The 19,374-nt window shown below is 41.5% G+C and overlaps 1 protein-coding gene across 2 annotated transcripts; it reads right to left on the bottom strand.

The window, feature by feature from the left end:
• Window positions 1-528: 528 nt before the first annotated feature.
• On the bottom strand, window positions 529-14,510 carry LOC110856959 (Kv channel-interacting protein 1). Of its 2 annotated transcripts, none has more exons than XM_022105550.2 (6): window positions 13,883-14,510; window positions 3,620-3,818; window positions 2,490-2,681; window positions 2,348-2,421; window positions 1,395-1,607; window positions 529-897 (listed from the first exon to the last, which is right to left on the bottom strand). In XM_022105550.2, exons 2-6 carry the CDS (start codon window positions 3,789-3,791, stop codon window positions 787-789), a joined length of 762 nt encoding a protein of 253 aa, XP_021961242.1. In that variant the 5' UTR covers window positions 3,792-3,818; window positions 13,883-14,510; the 3' UTR covers window positions 529-786. The 2 variants fall into 2 exon arrangements, with proteins under 2 accessions (XP_021961242.1, XP_035713432.1); XM_035857539.1 differs by lacking the exon at window positions 13,883-14,510 and adding an exon at window positions 3,917-4,855.
• Window positions 14,511-19,374: the final 4,864 nt, after the last annotated feature.

The raw sequence follows: 19,374 nt of genomic DNA on the forward strand, positions 1-19,374 counted from the left end.
AAGGGGGCATTGCATGCGGGGTCGGAGTTTAAATTTGTGAGTCTCAACTTTCCCTTCTTGGATGTATTCAAATGGCGATTTTAAAGCTTGTTCATAGCCATGTGGTTTTTAAAAAATAAAGATTGCATCCAAAAATCGATAATTTTTAGGTTTACGAAGTTAGGAGGTTAGAATTTTGATTTTTTTCTTCCATGTGAAAATAGAAAACAATAGTACGAAAAAAATCAAAATTCTACCCTTCTAACTTTGTAAACCTCGATTTTTAGATGAAATAAAATCTTATTTAAAAAAAACGCACGGAGATGAACACGTTTTAAAATCTTCATTTGAATTGGATAAGAAGGAAAAGTTGAGACAAAAATTGAAATTCAAATCCCTCATGCAATGGACCCTTAACTATGTACATACATACACACCAACCACGGCAGAATATCAGTGTACAGATAAGCTATGCATTTATGTAGGCATGAAACGAGTCATAAATCCAATGCACCTTTTTAAAATGAAAATTCCCATGATAAATCGGAATGAATATTCAGACAATGTATCACATTGTGTTTATTTCGCTCATCATCATCATCATAAATAAGAATTGTTGTTTTGGACGAGATATTCCATGTATAAATAAATCAAATTTGTGTATGTATGTATAGATCTCTCTTTCGCTCCCTTATCCAATTTTGAGTAGTCTGGCGTTTTAAAAATATTTCTGGAACAAAGGGTGCACCCTGAACCGGAGTGCACATGCAGAACAGTATGGGCCCGTAGTAAGTAGCGTAGTTTCTTTCAAATCACGGAGTCGAACACGCAAATGGAGCGAGTAATTGTTTCATCTTTGGTACAACTTACTAAAAATTCTTCCATGCTCACAACTCCGTCTCGGTTTTGGTCCATTTTCTGGAAGAGTCAGAGAAATGAGATAAAAAAGTTATGCAAGAAATAAAAAAAATGCGTATGTAAAGTAGGGTATCCAAAATCGGAAAAACAGATTTTCCGAAAACCGGTTTTACAAATTTCCAAACACCAGTTGGTTTTTACATAGTCGAAAACCAGGTGTCGATTTTTAATAAAACAAGCTTTTTTAGAGCTAATACTTAATGTTTCTTATTTTTGATTTAATTGTTCTGAAATTCCTTAATCCCAAGCTTATATTTACTCTTAATTTTGTATTAAGTTTTTGGTTATTATCTATATTTTCAAACTTTTGAAAATTTGCACTACAACCGATTTTAAAACCTGGTTTAAAATCGGTTTTGCGCAGAATGGAAGACCGGTTTCCTAACTCCGATTAATCGAAAACCAGTTTTACGAAAATTTGAAAAACTGGAAAAATCGAAAACCCCGTTTTTTAAAAAATCTTCCGATTTTGCACGCCCTAATGTAAACAAACTCACCATGAAAATTCGCTCGACTCGATCGTTGACGACACTTTCTTCGAAATTGGGTTCGGCACAGGAACCCATGAGTTCATACACCGCGGTGACGACGTCCCTCATCTCTTCCTTCGTGATGAAGCCGTCCCTGTTGATGTCATAGAGGTTAAAGGTCCAGCGCAGCTTTTCGTCCACCGTGCCTCGCGAAAGGACAGAGAGACCCATCACAAAGTCCTGCACCACAATTAAGCAAAACCGTCATGACTGAATTGAAAAGGGAATGTTTTATGTATCAAATGCGTGGGTTTGGGCCACAGTGACCGCGGAAGGACAGAGGAACAATGTCCCCAAAGTTGTTCGATGTACGCATCATGTCCTCATCTCATATCAACACGACCCTCCCCTATCCTACAATGTTAATGTCCCCACAGCTTCCGCGGTCACTGTTGGAGGAGAGTTGCGAAATATTAGCGATCTGCACCGCACGTGCTGCTTGGCAGGAAGGATACAAATGCAAAACCACAAAAGGGATGGCAGTAGATATTGGGAGAAAGTTATTTGTTGCATGCACCAACCAGCACCAACGGACGGACGATTACGGACTGGGAATGTATGCAACAAACAGTGGCCGCGGAAGCCGTGTGGACATTAACATTGTAGGATGATAGGGGAGGCCCGGGTTTGCATAAGATGGGGAGATGATGCCGACATCGAACAACCGTGGGGACATTGTCCTCCCTCTGTCCTTCCGCGGCCACTGGCACCGAACGAGGAAAGGACCATGTGTTGGACAATGAATGCCTTTAATTTTCAATTTTGACTGGTGACACAATCCACAGGAATTTATGGGCTGCACATTATTTTCGTGTGGTGAGATTGCAGAATTTCTCCAATTTGACGTTCACTCATCTCATATGTATTGGGACATGCTACATTTTGGGGAAAGTTCTATGTAGGAGACGTGATATGCTCACCTCAAAGTTTAAAAGCCCACTTCTTCCTTGGTCCAAAGTATTGAAAACGTAATGCGCGTAATGACTTGTGTTTGCTGTAAAATACAATTATGATAAGCTCAAATTTTTATAATCCGGAGAAAGTCCGACTCCTTTCACTCACCTCCTTGTGGGAAAAACTGGGCATAAATATCACGAAAAGTATCCTCTTGCACCACACCGGAAGGACATTCCGCCTTAAATCCGCGATATATCCGCTTAATCTCATTCTCCGAGAAGCGTGTAAGTTTGCAAAGCGCTTTGACACTTTCCGGCCTGTAGCGCGGCGGACTTTCGACGTCATCCAGGTCAGGATCTGTAAAGATAAGCCCATTGTCAATTTCATCCCCATCAAATTGTTAAGAAAATCGTATGAATGAATAGTAAAAAAGAAGTAAATTCATATTTTTTTCAGAGAAAAAAACTCTTGCAGCGCAATTATTGTAGTGTTCCCCTCGCTTTCTTCTGCTCGAGAGTAAACTTTTTTTTCTCTCTCTCTCGAGCAATCAAACTGTGTGAGTGCAAAGTCTAATTAGAAAAGACGGAGTTGAATGGGACCTATGGGTGAGTTTAGGAGGTTGGTGGAATCTCTGGGAAAACAAACAGCTTTCAGCGATCACTAACAAAAAGCTTGGGTCGAGAAATTTTGGACGACTCGCTGATTTCTCAATGGGAGTCTCGAGACTGGTTCGCTCATTGAAAATGGAACTGTCGAAGTTCCCTTTTTAGCCAGAAAGGGAACTTATCCTGAAAGTATTTTCCATGAAAAGAATCTGGGAGGCGGACGTATGTACGCACTCAACGTCAGTAATGATTCAAGTCTCTCTCGGAATTAAAGTACCTTAATTAAGTAAGTCGACATCATAATTACGTACGACCATTGAACGCACATGGACTGGACTGATTAGTCTGTGGGCTTATCTATCTTATTACGAGTCGATACTACAAGACGTGCGAGCATTATGAGACAACAAATCCATAAATCTTGAAAAGAGACAAGATTGGATTTATATAAAGTAAGATGGTGGTTTCCATTGCATGGCTTTCTCTCGACCAGTGGCCGCGGAAGCGTGGGTGGGGACAGAGGGTTGTCGAAATTGGAGAGGTTGTTCGATGTCCGCATCATCTGCCCATCTTATATAAACCCGGCCCTCCCCCCATCCTACAATGTTAATGTCCCCCGATGTCCCCACGGCTTCCGCGGCCACTTCCGCTGCTTTCTTCACCAGAGTGCTTGCTTATTTTATGACTTACCCAATGCAAACTTTACCCCAGTCCAGGCTTGTCTCATAAAACCTACGACGCGTCCATATATCGACTTGTGGCTTCTACTCCGACCCTCGCCGCCGTGTTGTTGTTGTTGCTGCTGCTGCTGCGGCTCCTTTCTGGGTCTCGGAGTGTGATCAGAACTGACCATTCCATACATTTCGTGGCATAAGAGGAGTCCCTCGAGCTGTGAAGGATACAAAAAATCCACGTTTTTTTTTATTTAAACTTGATTGAGGAGATGGTACTTTACGACTCTGTAAACTTTGTCGGTGGTGGAGTTACCCGGGTAGAAATAGGTAAAACTTTGTCATCATCATGGTCGCCAAAAGGTCACACATTTGTATTCGAAAGCAGTATTCAAAACGTTAACTTTAACTCAATCTAAATACTGCATTCCCCTCACTAACTTTCGCCAATCTTAGAATTTAACTATGGCGCAAGTTGCCAAGTACAAAGGCACCTTAAGGCTGAGCAATTCACGGTCGATTACGACGCCGTTGTTTTGCCCAAGTTTAAACCTTTATTGCATTTGGAGGAGTAGGTAAAAAGCGTAAAGTTGATTTGGGATGTTGATTTACTTCTCTGTCTGTACAGTGGCCGCGGAAGAGAGGGGACAGGGGGGCACTATCCCCCCAGAAATTCAGGGAAATCGTGTTAAGAAGTTTCTCCTTCTCCAATCCCACAATGGTAATGCCCCCCCCCTTCCGCGGCCACTGCTCTCTCCTACTTTCCGTGATTATGCCATGGATCGTTGGATGGGTGAGTGAAGTGACGCAGTAGTGGCGTGGAATGCAAATCCGTCGAATTCGATAAGTGACTCTAATTTTCTCCAGTTTCCGTCAGTTTCCGCCAGATAATTTAATTACCGCTCGCGCAATCTGTATGTTTAATCATTCGCCGGCTAACGTGTAAATTAAAGAAACCACAAACAAGTCATTATTAGTTCCGAGCCAGGCTAATTGTACGATGGAACTTTCCTCTCGCACAATGAGATGCAATCATCGCGTAATTTTCGCGACATAAAAATTATCCGAAAATTACTCTCTTTTGCGATAGAATATCAAGTACAATAAGTAACTGATGATTCACTTTGATGCTGAAAAATAAATAGGGAAAGAGACGTTAAACGAGGCAATTTTAACGATCGTGACGACAGTAAGTAAGTAAATATAAAGTTGTTTTCTTGTATGGCTTTTCTGCAATCAAAAGATCATTCATTGGATAATTGTGGTCTCGTTGGCACAAAAAAGCAGAGCTGGGTGATTATTGGTTTTTGAGGGTGGATTAAGGATTATGGATTAACCACAAAACAATATGGATTGTGATTAAATTATTTTCGTGAGATTAATTCATGTCAGGATTAATCCGGATTAACCCATAAATTCTGAAAATTTCGGGATTATGGATTATGGATTAATAATCCGGATTAATTTGGTGATTAATGATTTTTACACTATATCTAGCGCAAAGAATTTCAACTACGTGGTTTTACATAAAAATGACGCCAGTTTCAATTGATATATGTATGTAGCACAGGGCAGTGAGAACATGTTGATTCTTAAAATGGTAGCTGACAGAATAACATTGTGAGAACTTGAGACTTCTTCCTACACTGTGGGATGAATGGAACTATGGGAATTGAACTGACAATGAGGAGGTGTCAGGTGGTTATCGCCAATGTGGACCGGACTAATTTTAAATTGTTCAGGCCCAGAAATAAGCCCACCCGTATTTTTTCGTTTTCCTGAATGGGCATATTTACGCCCGTGGCGGAATTTTCAAAAAAAATTTCAGCCAAAATCCTGATTTTTAAAAACGCTGTAACTTTTCGAATTTTAGCCCGATTTCAAAAATTGAATACAATTTGTGTTCAGAATTACTTCCCTGCAAATATAAAAATTCATTTTCAAAATTTTTTTAAATTTAATATTTTCATGCCATTTCTGAGTTTTTAGAAATGAAAAAAACGATAATTTTTTGAAAATTAAAAATTTTTTGAAAATGAAGTTTTATATTTGCAGGGAAGTAATTCTGAACACAAATTGTATTCAATTTTTGAAATCGGGCTAAAATTCGAAAAGTTAAGCGTTTTTAAAAATCAGGATTTTGGCTGAAATTTTTTTTGAAAATTCCACCACGGGCGTAAATATGCCCATTCAGGAAAACGAAAAAATACGGGTGGGCTTATTTCTGGGCCTGAACAATTTAAAATTAGTCCAGTCCACATTGGCGATAACCACCTGACACCTCTCCATTGTGAGTAATCCAGATTGAGAATTAATCATGAATACGCAATCATGATTAGTAATAATGATTTGGATTAATCTGGATTAATAATCATGATTAGTAATCATGATTGGGATTAATCTGGATTAATAATCATGATTAGTAATCATGATTGGGATTAATCAGGATTAGTAATCCGTAATCACGATTATGGATTAATGAAATCAAATGGGATTATTCCCGGATTAATTCTAATTCCAGAAAAATCGGGATTATGGATTGGGATTAATCTACAAAAAACTCACATTGCCGGATTAGGGATTATGGATTAATAATCCATAATCCGGGATTAAAATCCATAATCCTTAATCAGGATTATCCCAGCTCTGCAAAAAAGGACGGGAAATTTCCAATTGGGATCATTTATTCTGTTTCATCTATGTCTTCTTCCTAAACAGTGGCCGCGGAAGGTGTGCGGGGACATTAACATTGTAGGGCCAGGTTTGTATAAGATGGGGAGATGATGCCGACACCGAACAACCGTGGGGACATTGTCCCTCTATCCTTCCGCTGCCACTGTTCCTGAACCGCACAAGAAAACAAAATAATTGGTGATCTACAGAAGCCATTATTCGCTCGTGTCATCATATGGTTAATTTTGGGAGACTTTTGTTAGTAGAAAAAATACCAATTTGATTCGACTGATTGACGCTACATGCGATCCTTCGTCGTCGTCGAGGACGACTAATTTCTAGATATTCCGGGATCCCTCCTCGTCGTCGCCAAATTTCTAGATGTTCCTCGAGTGCCACGAGCAGAAATATAATTTTGTTGCATATTTTTATTTTTCCAGGAAAGTTTCGACTTTCTATCCGTCCGTCTTTTTTGTTGATAGTTTGTTTGCACTCTATCCATCAAGTGAATAAACATGGATGGAGAAATAACAAATTGTGTAATAAGTCTAAAAAGTCCTACGGCATGAATAAGTAGGTTGTTGTGCAAATTTGCAACGCATCACGTCCCCTCCTCATCCCCGCCCGCAGTGAAAGTTAGTGACAACTTGAACTTGTTGGGTGATTGACAGGATGTAATGACGTCCATTCCGGGAAAAGTTTCCGGCTGTGTTGTGGATGCAAAAGTCCGGAGAAACTGCAGCACCAAAAAGAGCAGTGGCCGCGGAAGGAGGAAGCCGTGTGGGGGCATTAGCATTGTAGGATGGGGGAGGGGGGACGGGTTTGTATAAGATGGGCAGATGATGCGGACCGTGGGGACATTGTCCCTCTGTCCTTCCGCGGCCAAGTGCGATGATAGTAAATACAGAGAGAGGGGCGGACATCGCACAACCGTGGGGATATTGTCCCTCTGTCCCCACACTTACTTCCGCGGCCACTGTTGCGGCCAAGTGCGATGATAGCAAATACGGAGAGAGAGAGGGGCTTGTCTAATTTGAAAAGTAAAAAAAAAGTGTAAGCTGGAAGGAAAAACAAGTCCAAATCCATCAAGGCAATTATTTAACGAACCTTTTTTTTACGAGAGTTTTATTTAGTCAACCACTACTCGGAAAAGGAGGAAAAGTGTGAAAAATTTAATTGCATTTGCCAAACACCTGGAAAAAAGAGGACTTGCGAAACTTGAAAGTTGAGCGAAATTTCCTGGTAATCGGGGAAAATGTTGCAAATTAAAAAAAAGTCTCCGTAAAAGTCAATCAGTGCTGAAAAGCTTTGTTGTTTTGCTGTATAGGAAATATTATCTTTTGATTTTGTTTTTCGCACCGTGAGGCGCGTTTTTGGGGTTTTTTTATTTTTTTAAATTTTTTTTAGGCTTTTTTATTTTGCGGTATTTTTTTTATTTTTTTATTTTTTTTTTACTGTTATTGGGTAATAAGAGCTAGGAGGGTCTAAGACCATTGAGGAATAAATGATTTATTTCTGCAACTACCCTCCCCAGGCAGATGGACACAAACACTGGACAAGTTTTCAGTAATTCTCCCGCACCCGGGGATCATTTCGAGCGAACGTTTATTTTTATAGTGTTTACCAATTGACCGTGAAACAATTAGTGCATTAATTTTTCGTATAGGTTCGGAAACTGTGAAGATTTTGAGTGATTTCACTAAAAAGCTGAGTAACTAATACGAGTCATACGCACAAGTCGCTAAATCTTGAACTGCTCTCTCCTCACTCTCACTCCCACTCATCCGAAAAATGAGATTATGAAAAGTGAGACGGGGAAAAAATATTGTGCAACTTTTCCAAAAAAATCGTCACAATAAAAACTTTTGTATTGTGTTTGATATTTTAATAAGTTCCTCGAAATGGTTGTGATCAATTAGGGCAGATTTTTAGCAACACTTTTTTTCCTACAATTGCAGAAAACGAGGAGTGGGCGAAGGAGGAGATAAATGCAAAATAAAAATCAATGAATTCTGCGAATAAGTTTTTCATCTAATTAAACGTCGCATAAGAATGTCATATAAAACTTGATGCATTTCATCCTTGCGTAAAAATAGATTTTATTTCTAGATAAAAAAAGAAGAGATGAAATTGGTTCCTCCACGGTTTTGACTCACGAAGCATTTGATAAAACACCTATTTTTTGCCTGTTTAGAAATAAAAGTTGATGGTCAAAGTGCATTAGACTTTTGTGCACGGGAGTCGTCGTATGATCAAATAGTTAGGCTTCTCTGTCTATGGGGAAAGTCATGGCGTGTGTACACCTGCCGTGGAAGGACCCGTGGGGACATTAAAATTGTAGGATAAGGGGGGAAGGGCCGGGTTTATATGATGATGCGGACATCGAACAACCCTGAGGACATTGTCCCTCTGTCCGCGGTCACTGGTCATGGCGTGTGTACATGTGTACATATGTATATGGTAATAGCACCGTCTTTCCCCCACTTAACGTCGCTTGGACTCTTGTTAACTATACGTAAGCAAAAGAGGAGGAGGACGAACGAGTAGTATTATGAGCATCAAAGTGAAGCCACTCTACTTTTCCTCTCATCCATCGATTAACAAGAGATCATTTATATTTCAGTAGAAGTTTCAGAGAAAATGTAAACTTGACAGAGCGCTGTCTCTCTCTCTCTCTCTGCACTTTTTATGAGATAAAGAATGCAAATATTTGAAAAAGGGGCAGACTAGACGCGCAGTTATGTATCATCGCCTCCACCAATAACACAATGTTCATATTATTTATTTGTTTGACATCGCAGCCCGTCATGTCCTCGAGTCGTAATCGCAATCTCTTCTTCTTCTCCGTCGTCGTCGTCTGTTCTCATCCTTTAATCTGAACAGAGACGACTTACTGGGGCTGCTTTATTACTGGGACGCAGGGTTGTTGAGCCCTTTGTAAATTATTCATTGATACTGCTTAATGCTGGGAGCCGGACTCTTAAAAATCAGGAATCCGAGAGTCGTTCTGGTCGTTTTCATCTTTGAGTTATCGTGGTTAAGAAGACTACTTTCTTTCTTTTTCAATATATAATTCCCAGCCTGACTTTCTCTCTTCCCACAACAAAGTAGGTAAGCACAGTGGCCGCGGAAGGGTGTGGGGACGTTAACATTGTAGGATGGGGGGAGGGCTGGGTTTTTATAAGATAGGGAGATGATGCGGACATCGAACAACCGTGGGGACATTGTCCTCACGCTTCCGCGGCCACTGTATAAGCAAGTAGTTGACTAAGTGTAGTGGTAAATAATGGAAAGGACAATGCAACATTTGAGTATCATTAATATTTGAATTTTGTAAAAGTGCATACATCCGCAGGAAAGAAGGACAAATAGGATTGATTGGGATTAGGAAGTAGTTTAGATGATGACGACGACACATGTGACGACAGTTTGATAAGGTACGAATTTATGGCAATATGATGTAATAAGTAAGTCCTCCGTGTTAAAAAGAGTGCAACTTTTGGACAAAAGTACAACGTCAGCTTTGCCGAGAAATGCGTACACGTTGAGGAGGAAACTTTCCCTCACAGTGAGAATCCAATAAGCCAGGCATTTCTCAAGTTGGAGAGAAATCTTGAGCCTGTTTGGGTGGCAGAGATTTCCCTCGGCCACATAAATGTATACGTGCGTATGTATGTATGTATTTATAGTCCCTCTCTCATTCTAGGCAAAAATAGCACATGACTTATCCAACTTTAAAATGTGTACATCATTCCTCTCTCCCAACGATCGATTAGACTTGACGCAAATTAATAAAGAGTCGAAAGTCAGAGAAGTAGTGGGCTACTGGTATCAATACTGGTTTTTGTGGTGTGGTGGGGGCCTCTCAGAAGGGAGGTCGACCAGCGGATGCGATCCGATTTTGGGCAAACTAGTGGAAATCGAGGACAAATTTGATTAGGATGAAATTTGGGAAAGACACGATCTCCCAATGGGCACGTTTGGCAGAGATATTTGCATCCGAAGAGGAGAAACGCACCTTAAAGTCGACAAAGTTTACACTTTCTACATTTACTGTGGGGTTTCTCCTCTTCGGATGCAAATATCTCGGCCAAACGTGCCCATTGGGAGATCGTGCCATTCGAAAATTTCATACTAATTAAATTTGTGATCAATTGCCACTAATTTGGTCAAAATCCGCGTAGTAAATTTGGAAATAGTAAAATTTGTCGACTTTTCTGCGCATTTTCTCCTCTTCGGATGCAAACATCTCTGCCAAACGTGCCCATTGGGAGATCTCGTCTTTCCCAAATTTCATCCTAATTAAATTTCCCCTCGATTTCCACTACTTTCCCCAAAATCTGCCAGCATCCGCTCGTCGACCTCCATTCTTCCTCGAGGAGAAAGCATGCCTCCGAGTGCGGAAGAAGAAGGAGCGGGAGGGAGGCTGTCGGGCGGGCAGGGGGGTGATGGAAATATCGTTTGAGATAACAAAGTTGACAGATGGTATTGGGCCGAAACTGAGAAAAAGAGTGTGTCATGTCAGATTTATGTGGAGACTTTCACTCGCACATACTCACTGATTGAATTTCATCATGAAAGGCTACCCAACAGCTCGGCGGGCACGTTGATGTCTACAAACACTAATTTTCTAGTAATAAAACTCAATCGATCTCTTAACACAGGCGGAAGGAGAGGACTAAAAGTATATAAAAGCGGCTGCACTCCTCTCTTCTCTGGGTGCGATGGATGAAGATAATTTAGAGATTGAGACGTATCCTCCTAACGAATCTCGCAAATACAGAGAAAAAAAGGCCAATGCGATTCTCCATATAACTTTCTCTCATGTGGCGTGTGGTGGTTGGTTTGTTTGAACAAAGAGGAAAAATAGCACAGCGAGCCGGTCAGTGGCACCAACCAACTTTTTGACCAAACTAACGAGATGACCACACATTTATACACACAGCCGAGTTGTTCTTCCTTCTTTGTGATGATTGGTGTGTGTGTGATTGTAATTAACTGCATGTGTCTGTCTAGAGACAGTGGCCGCGGAATGAAGAGTGAGGTGACAGAGGGACAATGTCCCCACGGTTGTTCGATGTCGGCATCATGTGCCTATCTTATATAAACCCGTCCCTCTCCTGTGCTACAATATTAATGTCCCCAGATGTCCCCACGGCTTCCGCGGCCACTGTTTCCTGAGAAAGGGACATGTTACGACGTAAAGTCTAATCAACACGCGTCGAGGGAAAGTAGGTGTGCAAATTTAATGAAACATTCTGTCTTTCATTTTATTCTATGTAGGTCAAAATTTGACAGCATTATTTAAATTCTGAGATTGAGCTCAAGATTGGAAAAGTAAACTAGTTCTCTCTCGTCACTTTTAAAGGGCAGTAGCCGCGGAAGGGTGAGGGACAATGTCCCCACCGTTATTCGATGTCTGCATCATCTGCCCATCTTGTATATACCCGGCCCTCCCCTATCTCCCCTACAATGGAAATGTCCCCACATGTCCCCACAGCTTCCGCGGCCACTGTGCATACATGTTTTGTACGATACGTATCATATCGTCACGACGGTCGTGGTGGTGGTGGTTCCAGAAATGAGTTATTCGTCGAACAGGAAGTCAATTAAAACTCGGGCTTTGATAGCATTCTTATACGTCCAATATTCACTCTAATGAGAAGCAATTATGCATCCGACTCCGACACAAAGTCAGTTCTGCTTCTTCTTCTCATGTCAAAGTGGTCGTCGTCGTCATTAGTGCCGATTTTGCGCCAGATTCTTATCTTGGCGTGATAAAATAAAAGTATCAGTCGAGCCGAGTATCTACGTTGGTTGGTTCTCATCTTTCTCCCCTTTTTTGTCCTCTCCTTCAAGAACCACTCTTGAAACCTGTGACAATAATGTCTTACTTTTCTCTTCCTTTCCCCACGCCACGAAGCAACACCAACTTATTGCCAGGGCACAGTGGCCGCGGAAGGACAGAGGGACAATGTTCCCACGGTTGTTGGATGTCGGCATCATGTCCCCATCTTATACAAACCCGGGCCCCTCCCCTATCCTACAATGTTAATGTCCCCTCATGTCCCCACGGCTTGCGCGGCCACTGTCAGAGAAAACTCGAGCATGCAAAAAATCAAAGAAAGCTGAGATTCATTCTGGTCAGCTCTCATCATTATTTTCCTTTTTTTGGAAATATTAGACCTAAAACACAAGCACGGCGACGAGCATCTCGACTTTTTTCTTTTCTCCTGATAAAAATGACATTTCAAAATTACCTTGGCGGATTGAGAGGAATTTTGCTACTGGACCACGTGCTCACTGCAACGGGTGTGACGTTCCAAGTGGCAAATGATGAATGGGACGGATATGTTATAGAATTCAAAATGCAAGATTACCCTCGCCCTGACAAAGTGTGGTATGAAGTGTCACGAAGTCTGAGAAGAGAGGAGAAGGAAGGAAAGAATAAAACATTTCTAGTTTGTGAGATCTTTTGGATTGCTATTCAACACGTTTAACGGTGACACACAGCCGTCAAAACTCAACTGGTTTGTCTATCTCAGAAAATCGATGGGGACGCAAACCATGTTCAGCCCAGATTATTTTGAGATAATGTTGGTTTGAAAGAGCAACTCTTTAGGGACAAGATTTAGTACGGGATTTGCCGAGATGCGAAAAATTTGCAAGTTTTGGGCGCCACAAGGTTGCGAAAACGCTCAACTGCTCCCGCAAGGCTCAAATTCCGCTGGAAAATTAAACCCTTTCGCGAACTTGTGGCGCCCGAAACTTGCTAATTTTTTGCATCGTTCTCAAGTATCGTACTATATATTGTTTCTAAAGAGTTGCTCTTTCAAACTAACATGGTCCCAAAATAATCTGGGCTGAACACGGTTTGCGCCCCCATTATCAGTGAAATTCTGTAACGAAAGCATTATGTCGTTCACACACACACACAAATAATAATACCACCCGAATTTCTGCCTGGATTAATGCATGCGCCATGCACCGAATACTTACATACATCCCAACTCCCCGTCAATAATAATGCTGTTTGCTCACTTTCACTCAATCTGGCAGATATCTCACAATGAATAGAAATACATACGTACGTATTTACAAAGTTTCACTTTGGAATTAAATATTTTTAACGCCATTTTAAAACGACAGGAAATGTAAACAATGCAAAATGCTGGGTAAACATGCCAGCAGAGTGAGAAACATGCGGCTTGTACATAAATACATACATACACTTTTCCAACAAGTTGTTGTACTCTCGTATACATAGTTGTGCATATTTCCGGTGGTTATCACCATACGTACACACTCCACGCCACCAAAAACCAAGCCATGGACACAAGGAAAATTGTAGTGTGGGATGAAGTATGCCTGATTTGTGATGACCATGTATGTATGTACACAAGTGGCGATGATGATGATGACGACCAGTGGCCGCGGAAGACAGGGGGACAATTTTCCCACAGATATCCCCATGTTAAACATATAAACCCGACCCTTCCCCCTATCTATCCTACAATGTTAAAGTCCCCCCAACTTCTTCCGCGGCCACTGGTGATGATAACAACGACGATAATAACAATAATAATAATAACGCTAACATAACACGAACCCGTTCCTGTGTCCTCTTTCTTCTCTTCTCTCAAGAGCAAAGTGTCACATGCAGGTCGTGTTGCTGGGTACGTCTCACTTTCACTCGTAATAATCTCACTCACATCTCCGTTATCTTCAACACATCTCCAGCCTGATGTCTCATCTTCCCACTTTTTCTTTCCCAGTGTACAGTTTCACTCCTTTGTGTTTGTTCAACAAAATAGGATTCCTTCGGAATTTGCAAGTCGTCCTTTGTGCCCTACCTGGTTCTCAATCTCAAATAATTTGAGTCAAATTTGTCTCGCGTCGTTTGTTGTCGCTTTCTCTTTGTTTGAGAAGAAAACTGACTTTTGAAGAAGAAACACTTGAGCTTGTTAGAAGTACGGCGGAATGAGAAAAATATGTACTCGTGGGGCGCGATAAAGTATGTATGTATAACCTGATGGAATTAAGATTGCACTAATTTCTTACCCGAGTATATTTATTTAGCCGAGTTAACAGAGCGTGACGGGAGCTTAATAGAGATGAGATTTGGTCGGGGAGAAAGCGTTCTGCCGACTTTGAGAGGAGCGACGAGACTGCGACAGAAAAGGGAAAGCTGGTTGGTTTTCTGGGAGAAAGCAAGCTCTTCTTCCTGCTTGCTTTCACTACGACTCAGACTCCGTCGCGGTGTATCTCTACCACGTCCGGCAAGTGGTAAGTGTGTGTTTGTGTTGTGTTGCAAGAGGCAGTAGGCAGACTCAATTTTGAGATGAATTTTCTGACAGCAGCTTGAAACTTGTCACATGAAACCACCATCAAAAATAAGACGAGAGGGAGGAAGGGTGACGAGGTGAAGGAATAATAAGGGCGCCGTGTACTTTTCGTTTTATCACCACCACTCAAAACCTTAATGAGTAGTTAAGAAGAGCAGAATGACAACCAGGAACAGGGAGAGGGTCTCCTTATTAAGTAGCTGAAGCTTCTTTATGGGAAGAGTTGGTCCGTCGGTTTGTCTGTCCGTCTGTCGGCAGGATGATGGGAGAATAGATTGACATCATCGAAATCGGTTTGAGGCGTTGTACATATGACTTCAGGGGGAGGATGTATCAACTTTAGCTGTTTTATGGGAAGATTTTGTTCGTCTGTCTGTCCGTAGGATAACGGGAGAATAGATTGAGATCATCAAAATCGGTTTGCGATAGCATACATATGCCTTCAGGGGGAGGATCCTATCAACTTTAGGAGTCAATTGGACCACCCCCTAGGCGCCAGTGGGGGGTGTGGCTCCAGGGGGAAAATGAGATTTTCACTGAAATTGAATGTAGTAAAATACAGTTAAGTCAAGTGTTCCCCCCATGATGTGGGAGTGGTTTCGGGGTGAAGTGTGACTGAAGCTACTTATTTATGTGCGTTTGCAACGGTTTATTACTCATACAAGCGGCGTTATCCATCCGGATGCTTCGATTGATATGTATGTACATACAACAACTGTTGTTGTGATGAACTGGTGACATCGTGTCCTCCGAGATGATAGCTACATACGGGTTGACGATGTTGGTCGTAGATATGAGTGAGTAAATACTTGTCCATTAATGGTTTTAGTTGTTGGAGGAGGAGGAGGACGGGTAGGGGATAAAGGTGTCGGGGTGGAGAGAGGCGGCACATAAATTGTGTGCGAACGGAAATTAGCACTCTAATCGAGGGGAAAAGAATTGATGTATTTCATTGATACTGGTTTATAAATAGCCACTTAAGCCAATAAAGTATAACATTGGCGCAAGTTAGGAATGAGTGAAACTTAATTCTTGATCTGCAGGCTTATCAATGGGAAATAAATTGATACATTCTGCCACTGGTTTATATATACTTAAATGACAACTTGCGCCCATGTTATAGTTCAACATTGGCGCAAGTTACCCATGAATGAAGTTTGCTTCTTGACCCAAAGTTATAAATAGTCCATCATCCTTGTTGGCGTCCGATGGGTCATATTTATTTCCATTGTAGTTGATGAACGTCCCTCCTCCAGCTTTAGGGCCACGCGGCGCAGATAAATTTTCCTATTAACCCGGCGTATATTACCCCGACGGAGTGGATATTACCGTTTTGAGAGGTAAAATAATTATGGGAAATGTTCATATCGATTCAATTGTTCTGCTTATTCCCTCATCCACGCGGACGGGAAGCACACCGTTTATTTGTACACCTTGAGCACACACGAGTCATTTTATCTGTTTAACCTTGGGTGAAATACCCGGGTCACGATGTACTTAAATCTGGCCATTGTTCCACATCCAAGTCTGCCTGCCAAGTGAGCGAGCGAGCTGATTTCGTTTGTCGGTTGGTGAAAGTAAGTAGGAGAGAAAGAAGTCATTCTTGTCGGTGCTTCGTAATGAAGTGAGACGCAGCATATGTATGGGGGCACGCAGTGGCCGCGGAAGCTGTGGGGGGGACAGGGGGGGACGTCAACATTATGGGATAGGGGAGGGATGGGTTTATATAGCATGGGGGGATGATGGGGACATTGAATATCCCTGGGGACATTGTCCCTATGTCCCCACGCATCCTTCCGCGGCCACTGTGTACACAACAAGTAAGTGGTGGTCGTCGTCGTCCACATATTTAGATACACAACGCCTGATGGGATCGGATGGATGGATAGGTTTATACTCTGGTCATAAAGGAAGATAAGCACCCAGTGGTCTTTAATCTCAAGAAGACTCTGTGTCGTCCTCCTCCCGTTTAAGCAGTGCCATATGGGACGAAAGTGCATAATAATGGGTACTATTGCTCTCTTTGCGTTGATTATGCCATACGGCATTATTTTACCCAGTGGCCGCGTAAGAAGGTGTGGGGACATTAACATTGTAGGATGGGGGGAATGGCCGGGTTTATGTAACATGATGCGGACATCGAGCAACCGTGGGGACATATTGTCCCTCTGTTTCCGCAGCCACTGAATTTAGCCCCTCCTCCTCTTCAAGCTTATACATACACTCTGAATAATTTTATGCTACCGTCGGAGGTAATACTATGCAAATTATACCATGTGGTAACACTATAGTATATAATAAGTTGCTAAGAAATTGCCTCCAGTGTCGGTAATATCTTTATTACAAAAGCGTTGACATTGAGCAGGATTTATATATATGTTACCGTACGGTGTCAAATTATTACCGAATGGCACATACAGTACCTTCACCGGTAGCAATTGTATCATAAAATTATTGCGCCTGTATCAGGTCGTCACATCGGAGAGAGAAAGTCCTCGAGAGGAAGTGTCAAGTCCAATAAAGAAAAGATCACAAAACTAAAAATTTGACTGGTTCCTTCAACATCAAAGCAATCCGGTGAGCAAACATGGGACAAATTGGAAACAAACATTCGTCCTGCTTACTTATGTATAAGCTATGCTTTGTACCTCTCCTTTCCTCTCCTCCTTTCCTCCTTTTGGGAGAAAGCGGATTTTGATTATTCTCCTCTCGTCTGCCATTCAAATGCTTGCTTGTTTTAGTGCTGCAAATACGATTAAAAATTACAAGAGGTTTCTTCAAGTACCAAAATAGTACGGATGGGAAAACAATGCTGGGTCTGGGAGCAGTGGCCGCGGAAGCTGTGGGGACATGAGGGGACGGTAACATTGTAGGATTTGGGGGGAGGACCGGGTTTGTATAAGATGGGGAGATTATGGGGACATCGATAAACCGTGGGGACAGAGGGACAATGTCCCCTCAAGCTTCCGCGGCCACTGACTGAGATGAGGACGTGGGAGGGAAGGAAGGAAATGATGGTGAAAGGAGGCATATTTATTTTTCGGGGTACGTTTACAAATGAGGAAGGATTCTTGTGATGTGTTTTCTTTTGTTTGGAAAATACGGGAAACTTTACAAATTTGATTTTTATGTAATCGTTTAGAATGATAAACTTGTTTTACTAATTGTGAAAAGATGCTATTTATTTAAAAGCATAAATTTAGTGATAATTCTTTGAAAAGTCAGAGAAAAATTGTCTCATCGTGATATACTTTTACACACTTGGACCAATTCCTGAGACCAGAATGATGACGAAATATCACCAAAATTGGTTGACCTCTATTTCAGAAATCACCATCATTTCAACCTACGTAGAGGAGAAGGTCAAAGGTTAAAAGGTAGAATTTTTATGTTAAACATTAAATTAGCATATCGACAATATTGTAGCATATCCAATGCAGAATTTTTAGCACGTCGTTTTTTTAAATAACTATTTAGTCTTTTTTTACTTTGTCATAAAGCATCATTTCTATTTTGCTTTCCGGTTTGAGCAAAGTACTGATTTTGATTCATAGCATCTTACTTTCAATCTGAAACAAAAAAATCCTCATTCAACAAATATCTTTTATTCTCAACTTTCATGATCCATGTTCCTAAAAAAATCGTTAACTCTTTGTTCCGCGTCCACGCCATCCTTTCCCATTGCCAGAAATCTGGGGAGATGAAACGACTCAACATTTTACATTGAAGCCCAGAGCTGTCGCTTTCAATCTTTTCGTTCTTACACAGAGTCTCAATTTGCCTCATCGACTCTCATCCGTCTCAACTTCTCAACTACCTAGAACGTAAATCGTATCAGTTACCGTAACTGTTACCGTACTGCCCCCTTTCATCCATCCATCCATCCATCCACTTATTTAATTTATGTCCTTGTCCTTGTTAAGGTACACATACTCCAAATTTATGCCCTGACGTAGATAGCTGGGAAATTCTACCTGCATCAAAAAACCTGCGACCTCCTCCCTCTCGGTAGTACCTTCTGATTGGACTTGTTAAGGTACACACGCTCCTGCTGCTCTGCTCCCAAGTTACCATCGAAGATGATCAATAAGCAAATTAATTAACAGGACGCAAAGTCAAGGGATAGGAAAAATCGTGCCCTGCTGAAACACGTACGTACGTAAAGTCTTTGCATGTTGGATACGAAGACAAGACAAGAGGATCGATTCCTAGAATTATGATTTGCATGTTTTCTTCAGGACAATGAAGGCCTGTGGTCTGGTCTGTCAGCATTTTCAGCAGCTCGTCTCTCTCTCTCTCTCTCTTCAATTACTAAGTTTTGAATCGGTCGCAGGTTGGTTTGTGTTTGATTTTTTTTAATGAACAACATTACAAATGAACTCAAACCAACCACTCGTGAGAGGAGAGGATGAAACATGTCGAGGAAAAGATACCCACGAAGCAAGCAAGTAGTTTGTAAGACTCACTTATTGAATCAATTGTGCATTATTTCCTGACAAATTTAGAACATTTTCATGCAACCCTTGTCAAATTAGTCACATCAATTACTTTTCTGAATCTGATTAGTCGTTCTGTATTTTACGCGCGATTAGTGGCCGCGGAAGGTGTGAGGACATGTGAGGACATTAATATTGTAGGATAGGGGAGGGCCGGGTTTGTATAACATGGGGAGATGATGCCGACATCGAACAACCGTGGGGACAAGTTTGCGCGGCCACTGTAGATATTTACATATTCAACGCACTTGTGACAGTAA

Source organism: Folsomia candida, unplaced genomic scaffold (genome assembly GCF_002217175.1).
Source record: "Folsomia candida strain VU population unplaced genomic scaffold, ASM221717v1 Fcan01_Sc017, whole genome shotgun sequence".
In the NCBI taxonomy this organism is placed as follows: domain Eukaryota; kingdom Metazoa; phylum Arthropoda; class Collembola; order Entomobryomorpha; family Isotomidae; genus Folsomia; species Folsomia candida.

Excerpts from the sequence above, each read along its gene's own strand:
- LOC110856959 (XM_022105550.2), bottom strand. The coding sequence starts at position 3,791 with ATGTATGGAATGGTCAGTTCTGATCACACTCCGAGACCCAGAAAGGAG. Across the intron at positions 2,422-2,489 it reads CCAGTTTTTCCCACAAGGAG|CAAACACAAGTCATTACGCG; the intron begins GTGAGTGAAAGG and ends TGTATTTTACAG. Across the intron at positions 1,608-2,347 it reads GTGGGCTTTTAAACTTTGAG|GACTTTGTGATGGGTCTCTC; the intron begins GTGAGCATATCA and ends ATTGTGGTGCAG.